The 15740-nt window shown below is 32.4% G+C and overlaps 1 protein-coding gene across 1 annotated transcript; it reads left to right on the forward strand.

Moving 5' to 3' along the window:
* Window positions 1–8816: 8816 nt before the first annotated feature.
* LOC114379684 (probable serine/threonine-protein kinase PBL28) lies at window positions 8817–13512 on the forward strand. Its single transcript, XM_028338372.1, has 10 exons — window positions 8817–8998; window positions 9766–9967; window positions 10310–10432; window positions 11486–11716; window positions 11824–12059; window positions 12199–12325; window positions 12417–12488; window positions 12585–12762; window positions 12858–12990; window positions 13089–13512. The coding sequence occupies exons 2-10, from the start codon at window positions 9883–9885 to the stop codon at window positions 13326–13328; spliced, it is 1425 nt and encodes a 474-aa protein (XP_028194173.1). The 5' UTR covers window positions 8817–8998; window positions 9766–9882; the 3' UTR covers window positions 13329–13512.
* The last annotated feature ends 2228 nt before the right edge of the window (window positions 13513–15740 follow it).

Consider the following 15740-nt stretch of genomic DNA (forward strand, 5'->3'; position numbering starts at 1 on the left):
GTTTTTGATAGACAACACCTACTAAACAAACCGGTATAGACTCCCATTGCTCGATTTTGTTGGGGTGACACCGACTGGGATGACATTCTATGCCGGTTTTGCATATGTGGAGGGTGAACGCGTTAATAATTTGGTATGGACTTTACAACGCTTTCGAGGCCTTTTTTTAAAGCGTGATGCCCTCCCTAGAGTTATTGTCACTGACAGAGACCAACATTGATGAATGCAGTGAAAGATGTATTCCCTGAATGCACAAATTTGTTGTGCAACTTTCACATAAACAAGAATGTGAAGGCCAAATGTAAATCACTAATTGCGCAAAAAAATGCTTGGGATTATCTCATGGATTGCTGGGGATCTTTGACTGATTGTCCTTCAGAATAGCAGTTTGATGAATGCCTGAAGAAGTTCGAAATAGCTTGCGCACCTTGGCCAATGTTTGTTGACTATGTCAAGGAAACATGGATAATACCACACAAGGAAAAATTTGTTTCCGCCTGGACTAATAAGGTGATGCATTTAGGAAACACAACAACAAACAGGTATGAAACTGTTCAACTATTTCTATTAACGTTGAAAAATTTATGGAATTGTATTATTGTATATGTTTATTTTTATTTGTGTATTTGAAATGTAGGGTTGAATCTGCTCACTCGTCTTTAAAAAGGCTGTTACAAAATAGCATTGGAGACTTATGCAGTGTGTGGGATGCCATGAACAACATGATTACGTTGCAGCATACACAGATTAAAGCATCATTTGAAACAAGTACACATGTCGTTGGACATGTGTTCCAAAAAACCTTATACAGGAGGCTGCTTGGAATGGTTTCAAGGTATGCTTTAAATCAGATTGTTGCTGAATTAGAGCGTGTTGACTATGCTGACAAGAATCCCTCAAGTTGTGGTTGCGTGGCTTGGTCTTCCTTGTGCTTGTGAGCTATCCAAATATGTTGGTGGTTGCATCCCACTGGATTCAATCCATATGTTCTGGAGGAGGCTCAGTTTTTCAGACCAAGGGTTATCTGAGCCCGAGGTGGGCATCAAGGACGTAATGGAAACAATATACCAAAAAATCGAAGAACTTGATGTTTGTGGCATGTTTACTCTAAGAAGTAAACTTTGGGAAATTGCACACCCTAATCAGAATTCGATGTGTCCTCCTCCAGCAAAGGTTAACACAAAGGGGGCACCGAAGAAAACTACAAGCAGGAACCCAAGGTCAACAAAGCGCGATCCATCTTACTGGGAGTATGTAGATGCCTTTGAATCACAACAAAATAGCAATTCGTCGGTGAGGCGTACTGCATCATCCTCTGAGCAACCGAATCGAAGAACGATGATGCCCATGTTGGACCAGTTTCAGCCATTTATGCACGACTTCATTGCTAAGATTGTTGATGTCAAAGCTGATGCTAACTGTGGATATCGGTCGGTTGCCGGTTTATTAGGTATGGGTCAAGACTCTTGGTCGGTGGTCTGCAACCATCTGCTTAAAGAACTTGCCAAATTCTCAGAAGACTATATCAAGCTCTTTGGTGGCACGAAGAGATTTGAGGAATTAAGGATGTCACTACTTGTTGATTGGTTAACCAAGGTATGTAATTTATGTATTTGATTTTTAAGACTTTAGTTTGAAATTAAGTTTGACGTGTATATTTGTTTTATTTAGGTGACAACGGATAAGTGGATGGATATAACGGACATGGGACATGTCATTGCATCAAGGTATAACGTAATCATTGTATCCTTATCTAAACAACAAATCATGACATTCTTTCCCCTTAGAAGTCAACTGCTGGCAAATTCTTCATTGCATCGTATAATTTGTATCGGTCATGTGTATAACAATCATTTTGTTGAGGTACATTGTAGATATGAAGTGTTTTTTTTATATGATTATGCAATGAGTTTTGTAGGATTGAGTTAACATTTTTTTCGCATACACAACATGTTTATTTAAAAGAACGTTGTCCCTTACCGCCTGTATCATTGTTATGGTCTAGCAATTGTCATCCGCAGGCGAAGTCGTGGCCAAATCCATATATTAGCAAAATGCAACATTACAAGAGCTTCGTGATGTTCAAGAGAGACTATGTTGACATAAATGATGATTGAACATGTAATTTATAAATGGCTGATCGTTTTGAACATGTAATTTATTTGTTACGTCCACAACAAAATTATTACTTAATTCTAAAAAAGCATGTATGATATATCGTTGTCTGAGTTGACTACACATTGTGGAAAACCGTGTATGATAAATTGTTGTCTGCATTAACATAAAGCACGTGAAAGGACCCTGCACAACATGACTACACATGCAGATCTGATCCAAGCTAAAGCATGTCATGTCATTCGTGTAGTTGACAACACATACAGAAAGCATGTGCATGCGTATTTTCAATCTTTAAAAAATGCAACATTGATATTAAAACTCATCTATATGTATGGCACAACCTAACCTTGTAAGAAAACACAAGTTTCAGTATCAACCCAAGTCTTACAAAAAACTATGGCATTCTTGGGAGAGACAAGCAGTCAGACAGTTGAGAACTCCACATTAGGTTTTATTTTTCCAAATGGATCCATTGTTCACAACGACAGTGGTGTTTCCTTCCAAGCTTCCACTCCAATTCTCATTCGAGTACCTAAGGGGTGTGATTTTCAAACATTAAAAACCAGAATACACAATACCCTTAAGCTAATCGACAAACAATTTTTGGATGAAATTTACTACCGGCAGCCTTTCACGTATGCAGGTAATCAATTTCGGTTTCAATGTATGCAACTGAAAGATGATGCTAATGTTAACATAATGTTATTGTGTAATCATGAATTTTCGTTTGTTGGTCCGATTGAGTTATTATGTAGCATTGCTAGAACCCCAAATGGTATTTTAAACTTACTTGAAACTACTATGACCCCTACTCATGATGCCCTGCTATATTACAATGGGAAATGGAACATGTCACGTCAAAATGAGTTTGTTGGTTACTCGTTCACAGGAAAAAATCCCAAAAACTTTGACATTCCCACCGGATGTACCATGGATGAATTGAAGGATTTGATCAAGCAAGTTGCGCCTCGTGGGATTCCCCCTTATGGTGTTGATGAAACACAAATGGTAAGGCGATTGTTTTTTCGGAAACCAAGTCACCATGAGTATTCAGAAAAAGTTATAAAATTTGAAATAATTGAACTCAAAACCAACGAGGACGTGATGAAGGTGCTCATTGAGTCTAACTACTGGAAAAAGATTGGGCCAATAGAAATTTTAGCTGTTTTCAGTAAACCTGTACCGCAAATGGAAGACGAGTTGTCCTTGTCGCAAAATTAGCATGAGTTAGTTGTAGTATTTGATGCAAATTTAATTTCGTTCAACTATGTTGAAGCTAATGTACTGTTTGAATTCATGTATTGCATAATCGTTTTCAATTACAAGAATCTCAACTAAAAAAATAGATTACTATATATAACAAATTAATTAATGTAACAACGACATTACCAACGATAAGAGTGGGAAGCACTGGCAGCAAAGAATAAACAATTCCAAATATCTACCAATGTTTATACCTCAACAACTAAAAACTAAGACGAAGAACACAAGTCTGAAGCACAAAAAACAAAAGGGGATCTTTAAAAATAAAAAATTAATAAATCAATATTAATTATTAGAAATGAAAATAAATATTTGTATAAATTATATTATAAAATAAATATCTTTAAATGTATAATTAATAAATTATTGTTTTTCCTCTTACGAATCAACGTACAGATCACCTTGATCCGTAAGAGGAAAAACAAGCATGGGCAATTTTGCCATTTTGTTAGAATGCTAGGTGCACCAGCAATAATGCTGGGTGCACCCAGCAACACTCATGGAGCAAACGTCTTTCAATGGCAGCCCACAAGTTTGGTGGGGATGGGAAAAAGAAAACCGCACGACGCGTGTTGGAGTTTTTCTTTTGGCACCATGCAAATTGCTGGTACACCCAGCATAACAATGGAAATTCTAGTTTTGTCCTTTCATAAAATTATGTGACTTTCGTGTTATTAGCACAATGCTCTAATCAACTAAGTTAATTGACTAATTATGTTATAAAATAATTAATGTTGCTATATATAACACTAAAATTTTCAATGTATATTTAATGCACATGTAAATTTACATAATAAATTTTGTAACAATTAATTTTTATCTAATAAATTTATTATGTAAATTTACATGTGCATTAAATATACATTAGAAATTTTAGTGTTATATATAATGACATTAATTATTTTATAACATAATTGGTCTATTAGCTCAGTTGGTTAGAGTGTCGTGTTAATAACACAAAAGTCACATGTTCTCGTCTTCTTCCTTTATCTTTTTTGATTTGTGTCGTGCCGCTGCCGTCCGCTGCTTCCATTGCCGCCTTTGAGGACGTCTCCACCACCGCCGTGCCATTTTCGGTGTCGAGGTAAGCTTTCTTCTTCTCTTTAATGGCTGCTGTTTGGAATCTGTATAACACATATGAAGTTGTTAATCCGTATGAGTTATATAAATCTGTATAACTTATACGAATTACGTAATCCGTATCTTTATTTTATTTATTAATAAAATAATTTTTTTAATAGTAGATGTTTTTTTATTTATAAATATATTATTTTTGTTTTTAAATAATTATTTTTTATTAAATATGAATATATTATTTTGTTTTTTTGTAAATACTTGTTGTTTTTAATAAAAATAGATTATTTTAAATTATGTTTATAAATAGTAATTGTTTTTTAATTGTAAATATATTAATTTTATTTTTTTAAATAGTTATTGTTTATTTTTTAAATAAAAATATATCATTTTGAATTATGTTTTTAAATAGTTGTTTTTTAATTGCAAATATATTAATTCTATTTGTCTTTTGAAATAGCTATTTTTTATTTTTTATATCAGCAATAATTTGTCTTTTCATCCTTAGTCAATCGACCGGCGTATGAATGTCCAACTAATGATTATCATTCTATGATTGTGACTCTCACACATTAACTTCACTAACCATTATTGGCTTCCAACCACTCATTTCCCACAAGCTTAAAGGGACACTCACATTTCCTAGTATCAGTATCTCTTCTTACAAAATATTTCTTCTTAGACTTGTACTGATCACTTCTTTCACAACCAATTAAGACAAATCCAATTAAGTCCTTCCTCTCATACCACTGTTTGTGTCTGACCTCATAATCACCGCCACAAATCCAATTTCATAAGTAACAGATTGAGCCCAATGCAGAACATCTCGGGTAGCCAACACTTACAATGCAATTCATACAATTTTAGTCTTCAAGGGACATTCATTTTATTACTTTAATAATAATAAATCACATTAATACCTGATAAATATTAAACACATCAGAACAATCAACATGTTCTTCATTCACACCAGCTTCGTCTCCATCTTGTTCATTCATATCAATTTCTTTAGACATTATACTGTCATACATCAATTGACCTTCATCCATTTTAACAAGACATTCAAAAATTTTAACATCACAAACATACAACCCCTAACCGCACCATACATATACTATTACACAAAACCTTACGTAATTTTTTACTGCATATAATATTATAAAACATTAAAATTGATAATCCTATATATTAAAAATCAATAACATCAACTTTTTTTATTTACAATTGATAATCATATAATACATAAAAAATTATAACCGAACCATATGTAGTAAAATAAATTATATTATTCAACTTAATTCTAATTCATAAAATTATAACCAGAAAAAAAAATCAATTTTAGACTACAACAACTCAAATAAATTATACATAAATTACAAGTGTAAATTATTTTACAATTAATAACATTTCCAAAATATAAAAATAAATAATTACAAATTAATTATCAATCTACACTTATTTAAAAATATTTAAAATAATAATACGAATTACATTTCAAATAAATAAATAATTTTTTTATACACATTAATTTTTTTAACAATCATATTAACATTTTTATAATCTTAAAAAATTCAAAAATTTAATATTTCTTTTAGTTTAAAAAATTAAAAAATTCATATAACTCATACGGATCGGTTAATCTGTATGAGTTATACGAATTACATAATCCGTATAACTCATACGGATTAACCAATCTGTAAGTTATATAAAACTTCCAGATTAAAACATGATTAATCAATCCATAAGCTTTATATAACTTACAGATTCTTTAATCCGTATTTTACGAAGAAAAAAAAACAAAGAATGCCAACATACCTCCGAAGTACATCCGATAACAACCAAACCAACGACAACCACCATTGACGTACCTCTGTAACACTTTCACCTCGACTGAAGTGGTACAATGCACCTCTCATGACAATGAAAAACTAGAAGAAATTGAGAAATTAGAAAATAAACGAATGAGTGCGCTACCGTAAAAAAATTAACTTAAAAGGAAGCAGAAAACACTTAAGGGCATTTTTAGAATTTTTTTTTATGCTGGGTGCACAAGCAATATGCCTGGTGCACCTAGCAACACCCCTATTCTCTCGAGTTCAGCCCAAACACGTGTTCTATAAATTTTCAGCCCATCTTTTTTATTTCTGTTTTTTTTTTATAATTTAAATAAGTAAATTGATTCTGCGAAATTTCACACTGTATTGTCGATTCAGTAAACACCTAAAACGTATTTGAGCATCTGAGTTTGGGTTAGAAGAAACCTATGTCATGGTATTTTAGTGTATGTTTATTGAAAGTTTAGTATAATTGAGATTTGTAATTAAATCTGAATCACATATAATTATATTGAAACCTGCCATTGTATCCCAAAAGAATAAAGGGTTTATTCATTGAAAAATCTACAACTGAAGTTTAGTTTTGTGTTTCTTAATTTTGTATTTTGTACTTAAACGAGTAAACGACACTTAATGGACCAAAGGAAGTATTTAAAATGAAACTAATAGATATACTTTTTTAAGGTAGAATATATTTACTTTGCTTTAAAAAAATCTACTTTATGTTTTAGACAGTAAGGGTGACGTGAACAAAAAATTACTGAGAAGATACAAATTCATATGTTCACATGTAAAAAGTTTAGTTGAGACAGAGAGTTAGAATTAGTTCTAATAATTCTTTTATAAGCACTCATAGATAAAGAAAATCAAATGAATCAATGTTTTAAGTTTAAAATAGTTTAATCACCTCAATTTTTTACAAACTCTCATTTAATTTCATCATATACTAAAGTATAAATTAATTTTAATTACTTTTCTGTAAATCTTTGGAGATAATTTATTTAAACTGAACCTTAATCTTATTTTGGACTCAAACATAATTCAGATAATTGTAGTCTTAGATAAAAAAAAACGTTCCATATAGCTAGCTAAATGACATAAATTTACAAACCAGAGTAATCTTTTTCACCATCAAGGTCATTTTTTTTTTTCCCAGCATGTGACTTCCCAGCTAATGGCCAATCGACCACTGCAAACCCTTCTTCTCATGTAATCTTTCTCTTCTCTTCTGCTGAAACATTTTATTTACGGTCCCCACAAACACCTTCAGTCAGCATGGTGCAACAGACCACTCCATTGAATCCAAAAGTCCCATGGTCCTTTCTTTTTAGGATCAAGGATGTTTCTCTCCATCTCGTGTCAATGTCCCTTCAACTCAACCACTTCTTCTTACCCTTTTACACTTACACAGTGACACATCATTTTATTATAACAAACTTCTCAGCATGCACACGTATTCCCATGTAATTGGACTCACCACACTTTCATTCTCAACTTAAATACTTAATAACCAATATCAATGCAACAAAGAAAAAAAAAGAGCATGTGTAATCATCAATCTCATTAGTTCTTAAAAGCCTTTGTATTTCTTTCTGTTGGACAAAGATAGCTATGCGTTTTATTTTAATCATTGTTGGTTATTCTATAAGAAAGAACATAGTTTTTATGAAGTTTTACAATGTTGTAAATTTACACCGACAACTAATTAAAAATTATAATTTGGATGACTTTTAAGTAGTAGTTATTATAAAAATCACTAAATTTATCATGCATGTGATAAATTATGATTAGATGAGAGTATATACCTAATTTTTTTATAACTTATTACCCATTTTAACTATTTAAGCTACAACTTCATAAGGTCTATTATTAGTTAGAGGGTACTTCCCAAGGACCGTGAAAAAAGGTTGAAATTCAAAGATCTCATTCTCAACTAGTCACAACTCACGATGGATATAATGATTTGGCTGAAAGAACCATCTGTGAATGGGATTGTCAGCACCATTTGTAGTGGCTGCTATCTAGGAAGTGGAAACTCTTTTCCTCCAATGCTAATGCGTAAGCAAAGTAGCCAATGAGCTCTTCTGTGGGAGCTACAGAATTTTGTTAGAAATAAGCATTTTACATTGTAAACCGAAAATAAAAAGATACTATGGACAAAATTAAAAAAAATAAAATAAAGAAACAGCTATTAGGTCTTCTGCAACACTAGAAGAGCATGTACTGTATTGATGTACACAGATTCTCTCTCTCTCTCTGTTTGTTTGTCTCCTGTTACTGTTTCTATTATGCAATGAGTCCTGTAAATGGTGAGTTTTTATTCTTTTTTCTTGGGATTATATCTCTCAAATCAGTTATAGACCCAACCTGAATTATCATCACAATTTGCCACTTTCTAGTTGTACTGTACTTGCTTTAGCCTCAGCTCTTTCTAGAGATCTAAAATTCCATGAGCTTTTGCTGACAAAGATCAATGTTTTTGGCTTTTGTAGTTTACCATTCTGAGAATCATCACTTTAATCTTTTACCATGGTCCACGCTTGCAACATTGTTCTGCTCTCATTGCACTTTGCCGGACCAACAATGCTGTTATATGAAAAAAAAATAGAATCCTGATTTTGCTTTCATAAAAATAATAACTCTTTGCTGAATCAGTGAATCTATTTTCAGTTCTTTGCAGGTAATCGAGGATGAGCTAGGAAATACAGGTAATGGGTTTGAGTAATTGAATATATTTTCTTTCTTTCATCAGTGCTTGGAAAAACACTTGGCTCTTAGTCCAGGTTTTGAGATTCCTTGGGAATATTTTGGGATTTGGAAACTCCATTTCCCTGCTGGTGAAACTAGTGGGTTTAACAATGTTCAAAATGAAACCAGCAATTCCATCTGTCCATTTCAATGAAGACAACCTGTTTAAAGCGTTTTGCAGCTTTTCTTAGCTGGATAGTATACTTATAGTCAACCAAGACCACTGTTTGGATTTTCTGGAAGCTAATGCTAGAGACTAGAGTCTTAGTCTTACACTAACCTTCTTTTTCCAATCACTTTCACAATTTACTTCTCTTACTACTTCCACATCTCCTTGGTAAATATGTAACTTACTCTAGAAGCATGCAAAGTGTGAGTTCAATTCTTTCTCTATTTTGACCGCTATATAAATCAGTGTACTGTGTCTAATCCATTTCCCATTATGGCACTTCATTACATTTCTTGGTATGTTTCATTGCTCACTCATGAGCATTGTCCCTTGTGCTATTTCTTGTTAACAAATACACTTCCATTGTAACTTTGAGGTGTCTCCATTATTGTGTGCTAATTTCTCTGTGAAATTTGACTGATACTTACTCATGTTTCACATTTATTTTCGCCCCTTGAACATGTCTTATGTGCATATATACTTTACTATGTCTCTTGAAGAGCTTATAAGAATGAGTTTTTTCTTAATATTTAATGTATGTCTTTTGAAACAATGTAGGGGTGGATCAGGGACGTTTCAGAGGCGAGTTTGATGCCTTTGCTTTTAAATAAAACAAGAAGAAACTGAAACTGAAAATTCATAAGGAGTTCATATGTAGGGTGATGCAAGTTTACAATGCGATTGCTATGGGGGCTAAGGCTGCCCCTACTCATACTGATTCAACTTTTATACCCCAACAAATCAACCTACAAATTATACGGTAAGCTTTTGTTATTTTTTTTCTTCCTTATATCATATTCAAGAACAAGTTCTCTTTATAATAAGGTTTTGGGAACTTCAGTCAAAAGTGAGCGAATTTTCCATGATCTTTGTGTTTAATTTATTGAGTTCCAAGTGCTGCTGGCTTGGTATTTCCATTAGCATGCTTTGAATGTAATTGACATGGTTTAGATTTTGACTTGGGTAGAGTGCAGTTAATTGGACCACTTAAATAATAAATTTTAAACTATGTTCTCATTTTCTCATGGAAGTACACATAGAATGTGGGAGACCCAATGATTTCGCTAGTTACCAGAACTGAATATGCATTTATTAAGTGCAGCTGAGGCTTTGTTCACTTTCAAGGGTTCTATTGGAGGTCCACAACAATTAGGATGCAGCATTGTGAAATATCCATGTCAAATGCAATGGCCTTGTCTTGACTGCTATAAACTAAAAGATCCAGGTGCTTTTTTCTCAAAGTCTCTGTAAGCTCCTTCTCTCCGTCTCTCTGAATTTGTGTGTAGTGATTGATTGTCAGAACTGAGTAAAACATTGAGGTTCACTCTAGAATTTAGTTGCTGAGGACATTGATCATTATGTCCATACAACAACAACAACAACAATGAGAGTACTCTGTTATGTTTACTTGTTTATATATTTTTTTAACTTAAGGTTTGGGATATTAAGAGCATCTTCAATGAGAGTTGTTTGGTGCTTGTTGGGTTTCTTAAGAGAAGAAATTATTTCTTTAAGAAACCCCACCTTTAGAGAGAGTTTACACGGCATAGTCAGTTTCTTTGGAATAACAATAGTTCTTTATATAAGAAACTGGTCCTTAACATTTAAAAATGATTTTTTTTTCTATCAATAGACACAACTATAATTAAAAAAATATAAAAAATATAAAAATGTGAGTTTTTTAAAATTTCTTATTATTGAAACAAAATTGTGTATAAACATCTTAAGAATGACATGATACTCTAAGACCACAAAAAATAACCTTATATATGCTAAGAAATTCATTTAAGAAACTTATATGAAGATGCTCTAAACACTTGTTTCCTCTTCTGACTCCATAATAAAAAATTGGCTAAAACACATTTTCCCCCTTATCTTATTCTTTGATTTTAGTTTAGTTTGTTGAGTTTTAAAAAATTCATTTTGGTCTTCTGAAGTGTTTGTGTCAGACAAAATTGATTCTTCAGTTAATTTATCCACTAATTTGATCAACTTGATAACACTTGACTAATTGTAGGAGATGTCTGATCATTTGAGCATTTGCCACATCAATTAAAATTAATTTTTTGGTGAAAAAACTGTCAGAAACACTAACTTGGTCTAATAGAGAACACTTTATGGAATCAAAGCCAAAAATTTTCATACCTAAAAATAAAAAAAAAACGAACAAAAGTGTATTTAAGCCTAGAAAATTTCACTTTTCATTTCAAATGTTTTCCTTGAAAAATTCCAGTTCAATCATAAGAATTGTAAGGAAAGCTCTCTACTTGAGAAACAGGTGGAATAACAGCAAAGATAGATGGGAATAACGACGTTCCAACACTTACACCTCTTCAAGAAACTCAAGTTAGAAAACCAGGAGGAACAAGGGCTGCTGCCATAGTTGGTATTCTTGTTGCTGCCTTAGTCGTCATTGTCATTTTGGTGACTGTCTGTATCTGCTTGATGCGTGTTAAAAGATTTATGAGGCAAACATCTGAGGCTGCTTCTTCTATGCCATCTCCCACTGGTAAGTGAATTTAAGCACTTTAATATGAGTACAGTAGATAGAATTAACTACCTATTCAGAGTTCTGATTCATTTTGTCATAATTACCATGTCATTATTTTTTGACAGTTGAGATGGGAAGAGTCAACAACACTCAGAATGTTAATGCTTTCCCTCCACATTATACGCTGAACACAAGACAGTTAACAATTTTGGAACTAGAACAAGCTACACGAAATTTCAGTCATAGTAATATTATTAGTGAAGGTGGATTTGGTTTTGTATACAAGGGCTTGCTTCAAGATGGATCCATTGTGGCTATAAAAAGGCGTCTATTTGCTCTGACACAGGATTTCGTCCTTGAGGTAATAAAATATGTAATGAAGTGTCTCTTTGAATGTCATAATATATGTATGAAAAATTGAAAACTAGCATCCATCGCTCCAATATTGCCACATATGAAGGTTTAGAAAGCTTTTACTAAGTATTTTAATTGAATGGCAGGTGAATCAGATAGCTCATATTCACCACACCCATCTTGTGAAGCTCATAGGCTATTACGAAGATAGCTATCAACAATTACTTGTATATGAATATCTCCCTAACGGCAATGTAGGGAGTCACTTATATGGTACTCTTCCCCTCTATGTTCATGTGACATTTGTTTCACCTTGCTTTATATATCTTTAATGCTTAATGCATGTGGTTATGCAAATGTGCAGACAGTGAAGGTTTACCTATTGGAAGGTTAGACTTGTGGCGAAGGATATCTATTGCTTTAGGCGCGTCCAAAGGTAAACTTATCTTTATCTTGACTATGATTTTTGCTTTTTGTTGTATTTTTTCTATTAGAATTCAAAACAGTCAATTCAGTCTCTACTTTGCAACAGGTGTGGAACATCTTCATAGTTTGGTCCCTCCTTTGGTTCACACAAATTTTAGAACTAGCAATGTTCTGTTAGATGAAAATTACACGGCCAAGGTTGCTGATTATGGATTCTGCAAATTGCAAACACAAGTTGATAATGCTGGCTCATCTTCACATGTAGACTGCTTTCTAGACCCAGAGTATGCTACAATTTACTCTTTTATGGAATCCAAATCATTTTGACTTTGCATGTTGATTTCAAATTAAATAATGGACTTTTTCATTTCCCACTTAGGTTGAGCTTTCCACAAAACTATTCGGAGAAGAGTGATGTACACAGTTTCGGGGTCTTCTTACTAGAGTTGATTAGTGGTTGTGAAGCACACCGCAAAAGCTTGTCAAACCCAGATGAAAACATAGTGTTTAAGGTATATCAAATTATATTTATACGTGCTTCCAAACTTGATGGATGCTGGATTTTTCCACTTTAAGTTTACTTATCCAAACTTTAATTAATAATTTGAAGGCAAAAAATAGCGTTGACTTGGACAACTTTGTTGACATAACGCTGGGAGAGCAAGAAAAGCATGGTGCTAGACGAATGATGAAATTGGCATTGCTATGTGTGGATGTGACTAGTAGAAGACCATCAATGGCGCAAATTGTGCAAGAGTTGGAGCAGATTCAAAGAGAAATTGCTCCAGTGTATTCTCAATTCAACGAGGAGATTGGTGCCGTGACTCTAGGGAGTGAGCTCTTTCAGTAAGCCTTGCGAAATGCGAATTGCGATGTATTCTCACTTTAGAAACCATTTTTTGTGTTTGTTGCACAACTATTATTGTTATGGTAATTGACTTATTGTAGGTATAATTGGTCCTGGAAGGATGTTATTCATTTGTAATTACTTCAAAGTAAATAAAATGTTGAAAATAAGTAGATTTAGATAGGATAATTATAAATTTGAGCAAAAGACGTTCAATTTCAAAATATCTTGGGTTCCCTCGCCTAACCTGTAGAGGGAAAAAGAAGTGATATCAACATATCATGGATTGAATAGAAACCAAACTATATATTTGTTTTTCTTTTATCATTAAACTATATATTTGTTTAAATAGCTTTTAGAAATGATAATTTTAAAACTATTATAAATTAATCAAAACAAATATTTGGATGAATAAATTAATATGTACAATAATAATTTAAGTTAATTAATATTTGTTGGGTAACATTTGTCTTTATTAATGTTGGCAGACTGTTGTTGCTTACAAAAAAATCTTTTGATCTCGTATAATTTTATCAATTTTACTATTCATATTTATTTTAAAGTAAATAAAATTGAAAAAGAGAAATGGATATGCTCTGTACCATGAGAAAAAAAATCTATTTAATTGACGTATTCTAAAAAATAAAATTCTCCCTCCGTCCCACAATATATAATTATCATTATAAATTGTTTTACATACACAAAAAATATATATAGATAAAAGGAAATTATTTGTCGACTTTGATATGTAATTTGCTATATTATCATGCCTATCAAAATGAAAAAATAGTATTTATAATATATATTTGTGAAATTAATTTATGAGTTTACAAATGTGAAAAAATATTTAAAATGAATTTTAAATTTTAGTTTATTGATAATATAATCAGTATCTAATTCGTAATTGAATGATCATAATTAATTGTTAAATCTAATTTATAATTTTTAAATTAGTAATTATGGGTTTCAATAATACATATAAAATATAAAAAATATGGTAAAATTGCACTTTTGGTTCCTCAGTTTATCTCCAATTTCGAATTTGGTCCCCCTATAATTTAATTCACAAATTTGGTCCCCTAGTCTTATAAATCCTGCAAAATTGGTTCTGGAAGCCCGATTTGGACGTTGACTGTCACGTGTCAATGCCACGTGTCAACGTCTGAATGGTTCCCTGTAAAGACTTCATTTTTTATAGGTAAAATTACACTTTTGGTCCCTCAGTTTTACTCCAATTTTGATTTTGGTTCCCTTATAATTTAATTCACACATTTGGTTCCCCAGTTTTATAAATCCCTTTATAAATTCAGCCAAATTTCATTATTGGAGAAGTTGTATTTCAAATTTCAAACAAAAATACCATTGTCATATATAAGTCACTTAAGCAGTCGTATACACATAATATCGCATAGGAGAGCAAAAAAAGAAAAAAAAAGAGGGAGTTATTACAAAACTTGTTAAAGTAAGAGATCTGAAAATTTCAAACCCAGGTTGGGATTCATGCGCCACTTTCCCACGTTGAACAACCTCGGAAGTGGGAGAGAGACGAAGAGTGATTTTTCTCTGGGTTTCAAGTGAGTGAAAAACTTGCGATGAAAACGAAGTACGAGATTTATCAAGACCTACCATGTCTTTAGCATCAGTGGTTAAACCATTCAAAAAACCAATTTTGCAGGAACAATTTATAAAGGGATTTATAAAACTGGGGGACCAAATGTGTGAATTAAACTATAAGGGGACCAAAATCGAAATTGGAGTATAACTGAGGGACCAAAAGTGCAATTTTACCTACAAAAAATAAAGCTTTTACGAGGAACCACTCAAACGTTGACACGTGGCAGTCACACGTGGCAGTCAACGTCTGAGATTAACGGTCAACGTCCAAATCAGGTTTCCAGGACTAATTTTGCAGGGATTTATAAAATTGGAGACCAAATTTATAAATTAAATTATAGGGGGACCAAATCTATAATTAGAGATAAAATGAGAGACCAATTTTGCAATTGCCAAAAAATATAATCAGTATCTAATTCGTTGTTGCCCTGGACTTGACACATGTCTAACGTAGGTTTATATAAAGTTTCTAATACTATATATGCCCAAAAAAACAAAAAACTTAGCCTCCATCTTGGAAATTGCTTCTCCATTCAAACAAAAAGAGAAGTCAATTCAAGGAGCTTTTATTCCAACTATGGATATACTTTCACGTCAGTGTCTCTAGCTAACTATTTTGTTAGTTCGTTATTAATATACAAGTTATTGACTTATTTAATTGAAACGACAACATTCAGTATGTTTCCCTTAACAATCATAATTATGGGTGACCAAAGTTTTTACAGTTAATATCGATATAAGATATTTTTTATTGATGTTGATCAAGATTTTTTTGGTTAGAATTTTTTTGTATGATGTCAA

Source organism: Glycine soja, chromosome 12 (assembly GCF_004193775.1).
Source record: "Glycine soja cultivar W05 chromosome 12, ASM419377v2, whole genome shotgun sequence".
NCBI classification, from domain to species: domain Eukaryota; kingdom Viridiplantae; phylum Streptophyta; class Magnoliopsida; order Fabales; family Fabaceae; genus Glycine; species Glycine soja.

What these genes read in the sequence shown, in the direction of transcription:
- LOC114379684 (XM_028338372.1), top strand. Translation starts at nt 9,883, where the DNA reads ATGCGATTGCTATGGGGGCTAAGGCTGCCCCTACTCATACTGATTCAA. An exon ending in ATCAACCTACAAATTATACG is followed by an intron (nt 9,968 to 10,309) that starts GTAAGCTTTTGT and finishes TATTAAGTGCAG; the next exon opens with CTGAGGCTTTGTTCACTTTC. An exon ending in CTATAAACTAAAAGATCCAG is followed by an intron (nt 10,433 to 11,485) that starts GTGCTTTTTTCT and finishes CTTGAGAAACAG; the next exon opens with GTGGAATAACAGCAAAGATA.